We start from the raw sequence: 12,590 nt of genomic DNA, 5'->3' as shown, positions 1-12,590 counted from the left end.
TGAGCGGGAGCCGGTCTGTATGTGGGATCCGAACCCTCGGGCGGCAGCGCTGCCGCGCCTCCTAAGCGGCGCACTATCCAGTGCGCCACTGGGCCGGCCCCGGCTCACTTTCTTTCAATGGTCTCGTTGTGTAGATGGGAAAAGGAGGCCCGGACAGGCCACTTATTAACACTGGATGTGGGACTGCAACTTAGAGCACCTGGGTCACCATCCGGCTCACGGTGGCTTTGATCAACCTCTTCCCTCCCTGGGGCCTCACTACCTACCCCAGATGAGTCTCTCCACCATTCCACTGTCTCCTGACTGCCTGCTCAGCCTCTAACCAAGTGTGTGGCCTGGCTGGGTTTGGAATGTTGATTCTTGGAATAAGATTCTATGGATGCTGATAATGTGCCTGCAATTCTGCACGTTTTGAGATGAAACTTACGGGATTACTTTGATGTCTTCTTTGCCATGCAGGATATAGTCAATGACTTTGTAAAAGTTAATTTCCTGGTAAAAGAGATAGAAAAATTAGACCTGACGAGTCAGAAGCAGAACTTCAATAGGAGTGTGTCCAGAAACAGGACTTCCTCTTTACCCTCACATGACCAGCGTTTTCAAGAAGCACCAAGCCTGACCAGAACTCCTCTCAGGGTGTGCCCAGGGCTCTTTGTGGTGTTCACTGTCCTCAGCTGAATCTCAAGATTCAGTGTGCTGCTTCTTGGAACCAGATCACAATGGCCAGGCGTGGGCTGGGATCTGGGGCTGGGAAAGGAATGGGAAGTTTCCTAAGGGGATCTGGAGGTTGAGTGAAAGCAGAATGAGATAAAGATGGCTGCTTGAGTCTAGAGAGAGGGGAAATGGAAAGGAGGCTCCTGTCCCATTGATTTTTATTTTTTATTTTATTTTTTGGCAGCTGACCTTCTGTCCCATTTAGAATCATAACTAACCCAGCAGTCCCCCACCTCCATGGTGCACCTCCATGGTCATGGCCCCCCTCCTCCTTCACGCCCACCACTCAGCTCCTCTCCTTGCTGTGTCATCGCTTCCAGACTTACCTTCTCCATTGTGTCTCATGCCCCCAAACTAACTTTCCACCTGTTCCATCCCGCCCACCTCCCTGCATCACTAAAACTCCCATTCTCTTAAAAGTAGATCTGTTCAATTATGTTACTCCCCAGCATGCCACTGGGTATTGGCAGGTGCCTCCATTCCCTAGTTGTCCAGGGAAAATTCTATTACTTTATTAAGTCTTCTGTATGCCCAAGTATGATTTGCAACTATTTTACCAATGGGAAAACCAAGATGCAGAGAGAAGGAAAGACTCATTCGCGGCAAGATGGTGAGCCAGAATCAGAACCTAGGCTCTTTACTCCCAGCTCAGTATTCTTTCAGTCATTATGTCTCTTAAGGTCAATAGCTTAAAATAGTGTTGTACTATCTGCATCACTATCACCTAGAACAGGGCTACTTGAAGTGTGGCCCCTGGACTGGTGCCAGTCAGCAAACTAGTTGTTACCATTCCATGATGAGATAAAAACAGAAATTGAGAGTCAACATTTAGAAAGTTTTATAACAGTTTGACTGAGTTAGGTTAGGTCTGTTGAATCTAATTTTTAAAAAAGACACGCATTTTGTCTTTATAAAATTTTATTTTTCTAGTAATATATTTTTATCATATTTTGAAAAGTATCAGTCTAAAATGGATGGGAAATTTATTTTATTTTATTTTGGGTTTTCATTGTTTTGTTTCGTTTTGTTTTTTTGGCAGCTGACCGGTACAGGGATCCAAACCCTTGACCCTGGTGTTAAGAATGGACAGGAAATTTTTTTAAAAAAAGCAAAAAACAAACTGTTTCTTTACTATAGATACTTTGAGAAGTGCTGCCCTAGAGATTTAAATGCACATACCTGGTTCCCACCCCAAGCTTCCTGACCCAGAACCTACACAAAGAGGAATTCCTGACCCAGTCAAGGGTGTCTGAAAACCCCTTAGGTTGACACATGATCAACTAACTTGACCTTCTTTAAACTCATGAATGAGAGACTCTGCTCCTCCAAGCCCATTGGAGCCAGCTGCAGTGACTGAACGCTTCCAGGGGGCAAACTCTGGCTAAACAAAAGGCAGAAGCTAGAGCTGCTCCAATGGCATAAGCTCCCCCAGGGGTAATGAGCTCTCTGGAATAGGAAGCATTCAAGGGGAGACTAGATAAACCCTGCAGCCTGATGAATGCAATGGAGCTAAGACTAGACCTGGAGTGAAAAGACTCATGCTCTAGTCTGACTCTACTATGTGTGCCCTCTGGACTTCCGTTTCCCCAGTTATAAAATTAGATCAGTGGTGTGTGTGTGCATGTGGTGTGTTTGTTGCTGCTGTTAAGCTTCTTTCTCAAAACAAAGCATGGAATCTAATCATATCAAGCAGAGTTGGATGCATGGAGACCCTGCAGCTTTCATTGTTCTCTCACTCCCTTTTCTGTCCTCCTTTCTCCCCTTAACCCTTGGTCAAGGCAGCCACTGTGGAACTCTAGAGCTCTCAGGGCAATTGAGGGAGGGAAAAAACTAGACAAGATAATCCCTGAAGGCTCTCCCAACTATGATTCTAAGACTGCAGTTGGGTAGTTGGCAATATCTCTCAAAGATTGAAATGCACATATTCTTTGTCCCAGTAATTCCGCATGTAGTAATGAATCCTGTATATTTGAAGGTACTTGAAAAAGTTTTAAGCAGAAAAACAATTAAAAGATAACACAAGTCTTTCTGTGAACTTTTTGAAGTACACTCACATGTATACCCCCAAATGTGGGTAAAAGCATTGTTTGCCCCATTTAGGGGTCTCAGCCAGACTGCTTGAAAAAGCCTGGAGACAACGAAATGTCTATCATTAGGAGAGTGGTTAAACACATTGAGTACCTGAGTGTACTGTGTATACCTTGCATGTTTCCAAAGTGAAATAGCTGTGTCTGCGCTGATAGGGAAAGACGCCAAGATGTACGGTTAAGTGGGAAGAGCAAGGTACACAACAGAATCATCACGTTTGTCAGGGCAACGGTGGTGGAATATGTACACATCTCCATGAGTATCTGAACATCCATAGACACCCCTGGACAGATAGTCTGCTAACAGTGGCTGCCTAAGGGGAAGGTGACTGGGAGGAAGGGAGGCTTGGTTTTACTGTGCTCATGTATTACTCTTTCAATAAATATAAATAAATTTCCTCAAAAATATTTAAAAATAAATAGCAAAGTTGTGCCCCTAAGTTGTTCTAAAAAGCAAAGGGGCTGCATTATCTACTGGGACTTTGGTAAAGCTGTGGAGGTGGAGTTCCAGGACCTTCTTGGTCATCTTTCAGCTTTGCCTTAAGGAAATCTGTCCTTGGGCCTGTGCTGTTCACTGTACTCTCAGGCAACCTCAAGGCTCCCTGGGCCCAGCTGGCTGCCCTGCCCAGGGTTGTCAAGACACTCTTTAGAAAGGTTAGAAATGGACGGTTTTTTTGAAGCCCGCAGGAGAGTCAATTTGCTTTTACAAAAACTAACAAGAAGGTCAGTGTGCTTTAGGTAAATAGGCCTTTTTCCACACACTGTAGCTCAGTCAAGTTGCCTTCAAGGCCATATTCATGTACAAATTCATCAGTCTCTGGAAAAATCAAAACTGAGCCATCAAGAGCACCCTTGTTACCTTCCACAGGAGCAGCTAACACTAGAACACAAGAGGCTTTCAAGCCACAAATGCAGCTGTAGCCAGATCATGGCACATGGAAATACACCGGTTTTAAAATGAGCTCTAGTCTTTGTTTTTTCTGTGAAGCCTAAACAGCCTGTATAGCTTTTTAGTTAAGACACACACACACACACACACACACACACACACACACACAACATTTGATTTTTAAGAAGAGATGAAGTGAGATTTAGCTGCTATCAGGGAGCTTTAAAACTGAAGATTTGGGGAGGTTAATTGGTCGGAATCCAGACAAGAGCTGTATTTCTGAAGTGAATGTGGCAGATGAAGTGTGAGAGTCGTGTCAGAAGACAAAAGGGAACAGGAAAAGGCATGACTTCAGGGATAGTCTCCAGAGAGAGAAGCAGCCTGGGTTTGAATTTGTGCAAATGATTTCACCTCTTTGAATCTCAGTGTCCTCAAATTATCTCATGGGGAAAATGAAGATACCTCCTTTACAAGCTTCTTGAGAAGAGTAAATGACATAATCCAGGTAAAGTGCAGCAGACAGCAAGGCTCCACCCCGCAGCTGTGATTACATATTGGAGTGCCTCCCGTGTACATGTCAGTGTGTGACTCGCTGCCGTCACCACAGCTCTGCTAGGTAAGCATGATTACCCAGCATTACAGATGGGGAAGGTGAGGCTTACAGAGTTTTCCCAAGGCCACAACTAGCCACTGCAGCAGGGATCAGAACTCAGGCTTTGTCCCTGCAAGCCCAGACTCTTTCCAGAAGATCCACTTCTGGACAATCTTGTCACATTATGTCTGGGCCCCAGTTCAAGCCTATGCATGTTTTCCTCATGGCTGTGACCTACACCTGGAATTGACATCACTCCATAAATGGGAAAATCAAGGACCCAAGGGATTATTTGACCAAGCTCACCCTATAGGTTAGCAACCTACCAAAACCAAAGTCCTTTGTCTTCTGGACCATGGCCTTTTCCATCACACCTAATGCTTCATACTCTTGGAAGGACTGAGCCCTTGCTACCTGAGATGGGGAAGGATTTGGGGGAAGAAAAGTCTTAAGCTGTGCTAGTGACCTCAGTGAACCCAAAAGTTCTTCAATTCGTTAAATGATAGGCAGCTCTTCATCAAATGATGGGCTGGTGTACAGTGAGAAAATGTCTTTTTCAGTTCAGTCTTAAAGACTGAGGCACTTGAGGGTGAAGAGCCAGATGAGTGAGAACCTGACATTTCCCTGGTAATCCTGGAGTGGGGTATGACCTCTGACCTCTGACCTCAGGGCTCAGCTCAGAGAGCTGAATATCAAAGCTGCCAAGGAAACTGGAGTTAATTGAAGTTGGTGGTGTCTGGAAGCTACAATGATCTCTATTCCAGTTCTTCAACTTCTAACTTTCTAGAAGATACAAGTTCAGCTTGTATGTGAACTGGAGATAAAGCTCAGTGGCAACATGTTGACAGGAAGATAAGAAATAACCTCCTTTTTCAGCCATCATAAGTTCTTCATTGAGACACTCTCTTTAAAATAAGATTAACAAGAGAAAAAAAATATTTCTATTTTAACGCGTGCTGTATCCATCTCGTGGGAGAGGTTTCAGTTTAGAAGCATTTCTCTCTTTCTTCGGTGGCTTGGGGCTTTGCTTAAACAGTATTTTAACAAAGAGACATATACCTTAGAGGTGGCAGGACAAAGAGAGAAGGTTAAGGTTTCCAAAGATGGGAAGCTGTAAGACGATAAATTTACAAGAAAGAGAAGTTTGCTCGTAGACCCTCCTAGCTCTGCTGATGCCAGGCTCTGATCTGATAAGAGCTCAGAGTTATCTCCAGCAAAGACAGAATTCACATCTCTCTCTCTAGGCAGGAGTGGGTGGGGGAGTAGGAAGGTCCTCTTTCCTGCCATCTCCGGGACAGAGAGACAGAGGAAAAGGCAGACAGGCCTCCTGCACTCTAACCTTTGTTAGCTCAACAGTCCTCAGTATTTTAGAATGGAATATCTTGGTTTCCTTCGATGTCAACTATGCCAACACAAAAAAGCTGTATTTAAAAAGGAGGAGTGGACTCAGTTGGTTAGAACACAGTGTTATAACAACAAGTTCAAGGATTCGGGTCCCCATACTGGACAGCCATCAAAAAAAAAAAAAAAAAAAAAAAGGAAAAGTATCCCCAAATAGTGTTTCTGACAGCAGCACATGATGCAATCCTTGAAGACTCCATCTTCTGACATGAAATCATGAAACTGTATGAGCGTAATTTGAAACTGGACAGCAGCACGCTGCAAAGGTTGTTTTGGATAAAGCACAGCAAATACAGATTCTTAGGTTGAGACTTTTTCCGGTGTGCATTTGAAGCTCACCGGCAAGGGTATTAATTTTGAATTCCTAGAGTTTGAATTAATTAAAGTCTTATCATTCACGCGCACACACACACACACACACACACACACATACACAAACATGCTAGGCCCTTTATTTTGGGCAGGGTTAGGGTTGGCTAGGTGGAATCAGGCCTCCTAGGAGAAACTGATATACTATTTCACACTGACCAGAAAGTCTTATGGGAATAACACAGGACTGAAACTCAATTCAGAGCATGACCCCCTGCTTACTTATCCTGTGAGGCCTCACCTACGGTCATTCAGTCATTCTACAGGTTCTATAGGCCATTTGAGTGCCAGGTCTGTTTATCCTGCATCATATCCATATCCCCACACATATCATTTCAGTGTCTCAAAAGTGATTTTATCTCATCTTTAAAATGAGGCAAATGGATAAAACCAGAGGTCAGAAACTCAAATGTCTAGAGGAGCCTGATAGAAACGTACATGAGACCAAGGGACCAGATGGACATAAGAAGGAGTAGTGGGCACCGCGGCACACTTAGAGGGTTCAAGCCACATTCCAAGGAGGCAGCTGTCACTCAGCTCCAATCAGATTTACCCTGAGAAATTGTGGGTCCAGTTTTGACCGATCTTCCACCTTTTCAAAAGAAACTGAGAATCCAGATATTTATGGGAAATACAGTCATCCCTTGGCAACCGTGGTGGGGGGATCAGCTCCAGGACCACCCGTAGATACCAAAATCTCTGAATGCTCAAGACTCTGATATAAAATAGTGTATTATTTGCATATAACTTATGCACATCCTTCTGTATACTGTAAATCATCTCCAGATTACTTATAATACCTAATGTAATATAAATACTATATGAAGAGTTGTTATACTGTATTGGTTTTTATTTGTGTTATTTTTTATTGTTGTATTGTTGTTTTTTGGTTTGTTTTTCATAAATTATTTTCAATTTGCAGTTGGTCGAATCCATGGATGTGGAACCTGTGCATATGAAAGGCTGACTATATCTTGATTATTAAGCAATAATTACCAATCCAAATTTTTTTAAAAGTACAAACAAAAAAGAAAAACTTTAAAACCTATGCAGCCAAACAAGAGTATCTATCAGGTGGAATTGGCCTTCTGGCTATGAATTCATACATTCTAAATTAGATATGAAGTTTCTTTCCAGCTCTAATTGACAGGAATTTAGAATCATAAACAACTAGGTTGTTTGATCTCTCTGAGGCTCTTTCCTCGTTATGGAGTGAAAATATTGATTCTTGCTTGATACCCCACCAGGTTACTGTAAAATTACTGCAAGACATTCAAAACACTTTGCAAATGACAGGACTTGGCAATTGTAACGAATTATTCTAACTTTAAGAGAAATGACCCAGCACAGAGAAGATAAATATCTATGTGATAAAGAAATGAAAAAGTAAAGTCTAAGTGTTTTGCATTTGAATTCTTGTTTTTGGTTTTGTTTTGGGAGGAGGGAATCGGAATGCTTGACCTTGCATTTGAATTTCACTACACTTTTGATCATATCAAAAAGGTCAGAGAGAGACCTACCCTTCCATCCGGAGTCCTGGGACCAGAGTAGGGTGCAACCTCACCCATGAGAACTGGCCACACGTCAAAAAATTCCTAGGAGTAAAAAAAACAATAATTAATGTTATGAAAACAGAGCAAGAAAGGGAGATTAAGAAAAGTAGTCCCACGTATATGAATCATCACTGAAATTTGGAAAGCAGGAAGAGCTCAGTGAAACCTAAACTTCAAAGGGCTGCAAGACTCCTAGAATTAAAGGATAATCACATCTGCCCTTCAAAATATTGATGAACTAGGCTTGTCTAATCATTAGCCAAAAGCATGGGAGCTGAGTTGGGGTACCCTCAGTGTTGTGGGACATGAGAGGGAAAGCGGGGTCTCTATGGCTAAGAAATTTACCTGAAGGACATGCTAATTATGTGATTGAAAACCTTGCAGTATGATTTATAGCAGTAAGAAACTAGAAACAATCTGTGTCTGATAAAAGGGGATTTATTAAATCAATTATTGCACATCTATTAACTATGATGTTACACACGTTTATGTATTGATTGAAAAGATGTCTATGACACACTGAGTGAAAAATGTGAGTTGCCAAAAAAAAAAATCACGTGACCTCAATGTTTAATTATATATAGAAAATGCTGAGAACAAATTCACAATAAAGCATTTCCAACTGGTTTTCTCTGGGTGATTGCAATGAGACTGTAATTTATTTAGAAATTTTTCCATAATAAACATATTGCTTTTGTAATCGGAAAAATACATATATATTTTTCTAAATAAGGAAGAAAAAAGATAAAATGGTACCCATTATGGACAGGTAGATTTCTATCTGTGATCCAGCAAGAGAGGCTGACATCTGTAGGGCAAGTGGATGTTAAAGCAAAATAAGTGTTCGCTTTGGCAGCACGTGCACTAAAATTGGAACGATACAGATGAAATTAGCATGGTGCCCCCTGCGCAAGGAAGACATGCAAATTTGTGAAGCGTTCCATATTTTAAAAAAATAAAAATGAAGCAAAATGAGCAGGAGGCCATTAGCCTGAGGTTATCTCTGTGCTTTCATATACAGAGATGAATAGGCATAGTTTGTGCCCTGGAGGAACTTAGTGTCTCATAAGGAAGACAATCAAGTACTGGTTTTAACTACAGTAAGGTAGATGGGGGTAAGAAAAAAGAAGTAATGGAAAAAGAGTATTAAATGCTAGAGGAGCCCAGAAGTCTGACACTTTGTGTGTAATAGATCTGCTACATAACCAGCGCCACTTTAGACAAGCCCAAGTACAAAATGGAGCTGCCCACCTCCTCCCCTCCCCTCCCTCCTACCCTTTACGAGAAGCCTCCTGACTTAAACAGAAACCCCTTTTGCTTCTGCAAGGACGCAGTTCTCCACCCCATCCACATTAGCATAATGACCCTCCTTGATGGTATCAGCCAGCCCTTGGTGCACTATACAAGCTCTACCACCCCCACACCTGGTGCTGTCCCCCATTTTTAGGGTAGCCCTGGGCTGCCTGCCACTCTGAGCACAGCCTGGCAGATTTCTTTCTTTAATAAAGCTTGAATGGTGCCCAGCGTCTCGGCTCACTTTCTTTCAGTGTGGTCAAACACTGAGTAGATCTGAAGATTATCTGAAGGGGAAGAGCAGTTGTCAAGTAAGGGGTTGAATGGATAGTGGGAATATCTATGACCTCTCCCTCTTCCCCACCCCCGATCCCTGCCTCCCTCCCCTTCCCCCCAGCTTTCTTTCATCCTTTCTTTCTTAACAGCTTTATTGAGATATAATTCACATGCCATACAATTCATCCATTTAAAGTGTACAATAGCTTTAATGACATTTTTCATAATGTCAATTGCTCAGGTAAAAGCTTTACTATGTGGCAGACAGGTTCCTAGAGTGACTGTAGGCAGCCTAGTCCACTTCTAATTGCTAAATGGTTCCATCTTTGGGGGATGTCTAAGTCAGAATATTCTTGCTTAAATGTGGTTTTCCCTTCTGAGAGGGAGTTCAAAAGAAACAGAGGGCAGAACAGTACAGCATAGAACAGCCTGGAATCAAATCCTGCTGCAAACTGGGCACCTTGAAAGGGAGTCTTATGAATTACACTACTCAGAAATTCTTTTGATTAAAAAGGAATTATGTATTTGTATGAATTCCTTCATCTGTTACTTCCTGAAGGAGAAGCAAAGGGCAAATTGCTGGACTTAGCAATATTTGGCCAGATAATTGTGAATTAACAGTATGCCAAAATCAGACCAATAGCTGCACTAGAATTAGAGATTCCCTAAAATCAGTACATGGCCCATCTACACCACACCCAGTTAGAGAGGTATCTTAAAAGTAAAAATCAGAAAAATTGATTTATGTGTATATAGAAATCTGGTATACTATAAAGTGGCTTATCAAAATGGTGACACATCAAAATAGTGGATAAAGGGTGAACTGTCCTTTGAGTGGAGGAATATGGGGGGGAAACTACAAAATTTACCCCTATCTCATACCATACACATACTTAATTTCAGTATAAATAAAAAGTTAAACTGTACTAATCAAAGCTATAAAAATACTAAAAGATAACACAAGATTATTTTAGATAAGTCTTTCCTAAATAAACCCAAAACTCAGAAGCCATCAAAGAACATTTAAATCTTCTGTGTGATGGGCCGGCCTGGTGGCGCACTGCTACAGTGCGCCACTCGCACTCCCGCCGAGGGTTCGGATCCCACATACAGACCGGTTCCCGCTCACTGGCTGAGCGAGGGGCGGGCACAGCACCGAGGGTTGCGATCCCGTTGCCAGTCCCGGTCTGGTATGGGCGTGACACTGAGGGTTGCGGTCCGTTGCCGGACACGAAAAAAGACAAAAAGGAAAAAAAAAAATCTTCTGTGTGATGGGCCGGCCTGGTGGGGCACTGCTACAGTGCGCCACTCGCACTCCCGCCGAGGGTTCGGATCCCACATACAGACCGGTTCCCGCTCACTGGCTGAGCGAGGGGCGGGCACAGCACCGAGGGTTGCGATCCCGTTGCCGGTCCCGGTCGGGTATGGGCGTGACACTGAGGGTTGCGGTCCGTTGCCGGACACGAAAAAAGACAAAAAGGAAAAAAAAAAATCTTCTGTGTGATAAAAGATGTCATGAATGAAGTTAAAATATAATCCATAGACAGGGAAAAAAATGTTTGCAGCATATGTGACATATATACATAATCTCTATCATTTATAAAACGCTTCCGTAAATTAATAAAAAATAGACAGTTTTAAAGATGGGCAAATGATATGTCTGGGAATACATGGAAGAAAAAAATCAAATCACAAACCAACATATAAAATATATTTACACTCACTAGTAATCAGTGAAAAAACAATTGGAAGGAAAAGAAAACCATTTTTTGCCCATTCAGATGGAAAAAATTAAAATATTTATAATGTCAAGAATTGGTAAGAGATTGGGGAAATGGAATTCTCATGCAGTATGAATGAGATTGTATAACTGTATAGCCATTAGAGGGAAAATTTTGGGAAAAGAAAAACAAAAAATTAGTTATTCCACTTCTACAACTCTATTCTATAGATACTCTTGCTCAAGTATTCAAGGATTCAACTCCAAGGCTGTTCATTACAGCATTGTCTTTAATTGCAAGAATATTTAGAAATAATTGTAACACCCAGCAATAAGTGAAAGTATAAGTTAATTTTGGTATATTCATACTATTGAAAAGAATGAGATAAATCCATATAGACTACAGAACAAAGAAAAAGGATTTCCACTTCTGTTAATGGTGACTAGTTTGATTCAGACCAATCTTCCAACTAGAAAATTATAAAATCAGAACTTTATGTATGGGTATGTGTGTGTACAAATATTTATATGAAGGAATTAGAACTAGCAAAGCAGTAAGAACTTAATGGGCCAAGGTCCCCAAGAGAAGGGAAACCCAGACATGTGAGCTTGACACCTGATTCAACTTTTCCTTCTGGTCCACTTAGTGATACCAAAGGTGCTACTGAGCAGCTAAGAAGCTGAGCAAAGCTTCAGGAGACTCACTGGGTGAGGAGGACGAAATTGGAATTCAGGTCCTGCTAAGGAGGAGAGATCCTTAAAAACACTCCAGGCTGGGATGCACCCCACCCTCACCCCAACTCCGGCTGAAAAGGTTTCTATCCTAGGAGTGGAAGTGAACCAGAAGTAGACCAGCCTCACAAAGACTGAAGACCAGCTTCAAATCAGTCTGATCCCTCATTGGATTGAGGTTCTCTGCCTTTACCCCAGCTGCTTGTCGGAAGCGAAATAAATAATTCCCTTTGAAGGAAGATAACATTTCCCAGAGTCTCAATTTATCTCTATAATTTTTCATACATGTCTCTACTGGTCGAATAATCAGCCTGTAAAAGACAGGAATTAACTGAAAAATCAGAGGGGAAACAGGTTATAGAAAAAGGCCCATAGAAGATATCTACAGATATAACTTTCAGACTCAAACTCTAAAATAATTGTGATTATGTCTAAGAAATCAAATACAGGGGGAGGGAGAAAAAAAGAACAACAACCAAAAAAAACCCCAGAAATCAAATACAAAATAAAGAATTTTAGCAGAGAACTGAAAACTACAAACAAAGAATAAAATGGAAATTCTAAAATTGAAAAATACTTGAATTTAAGAATTCAATAGATTGTTTAACAACCAATTAGACACAATTGAAGAGAGGATTAGTTATCAATGGAAGACAGATCAGAAGAAATATTCAAATGAAGTACAAAATACAAAAGAATGGAAAATACAGAAAGAAGTAGAAGAGATATAAAACCTGGTAAAAGTTTAATACATGACAAACTTAGAGGTCTTTTCATTACTGGATATCAAGATATTTTATAAACATACTGAAATTAAGACAGTATATTATTGCAGAAGAATAGATAAATATACCAGTGGAACAAAATAAAGAATACAGAAACAGACCCATGTATGGACACTGACTGATGATAAAGTTATGATAGGGAAAGGTGGTCTTTTCAACAGAACAGGGAGGAAAGAATT

The 12,590-nt window shown here is 41.4% G+C and overlaps 1 protein-coding gene across 2 annotated transcripts in view; it reads right to left on the bottom strand.

The window, feature by feature from the left end:
- The window catches only part of PDE6A (phosphodiesterase 6A, cGMP-specific, rod, alpha), a 66,922-nt gene that overhangs the window by 42,721 nt on the left and 11,611 nt on the right, over positions 1-12,590 (bottom strand). For both annotated transcript variants that reach the window (XM_008565911.1, XM_008565913.1), the window contains 2 exons: positions 7,573-7,647; positions 428-492 (listed from right to left, as the gene is read on the bottom strand). In XM_008565911.1, coding sequence (XP_008564133.1) covers positions 428-492; positions 7,573-7,647 — 140 coding nt within the window. The remainder of the gene's footprint in view (positions 1-427; positions 493-7,572; positions 7,648-12,590) is intronic.

Source organism: Galeopterus variegatus, unplaced genomic scaffold (assembly GCF_000696425.1).
Source record: "Galeopterus variegatus unplaced genomic scaffold, G_variegatus-3.0.2 Scaffold212, whole genome shotgun sequence".
Classification (NCBI taxonomy): Eukaryota; Metazoa; Chordata; class Mammalia; order Dermoptera; family Cynocephalidae; genus Galeopterus; species Galeopterus variegatus.
Note: the sequence above shows the minus strand (reverse complement) of the source record. Positions and strands in the feature narration are given on the sequence as shown.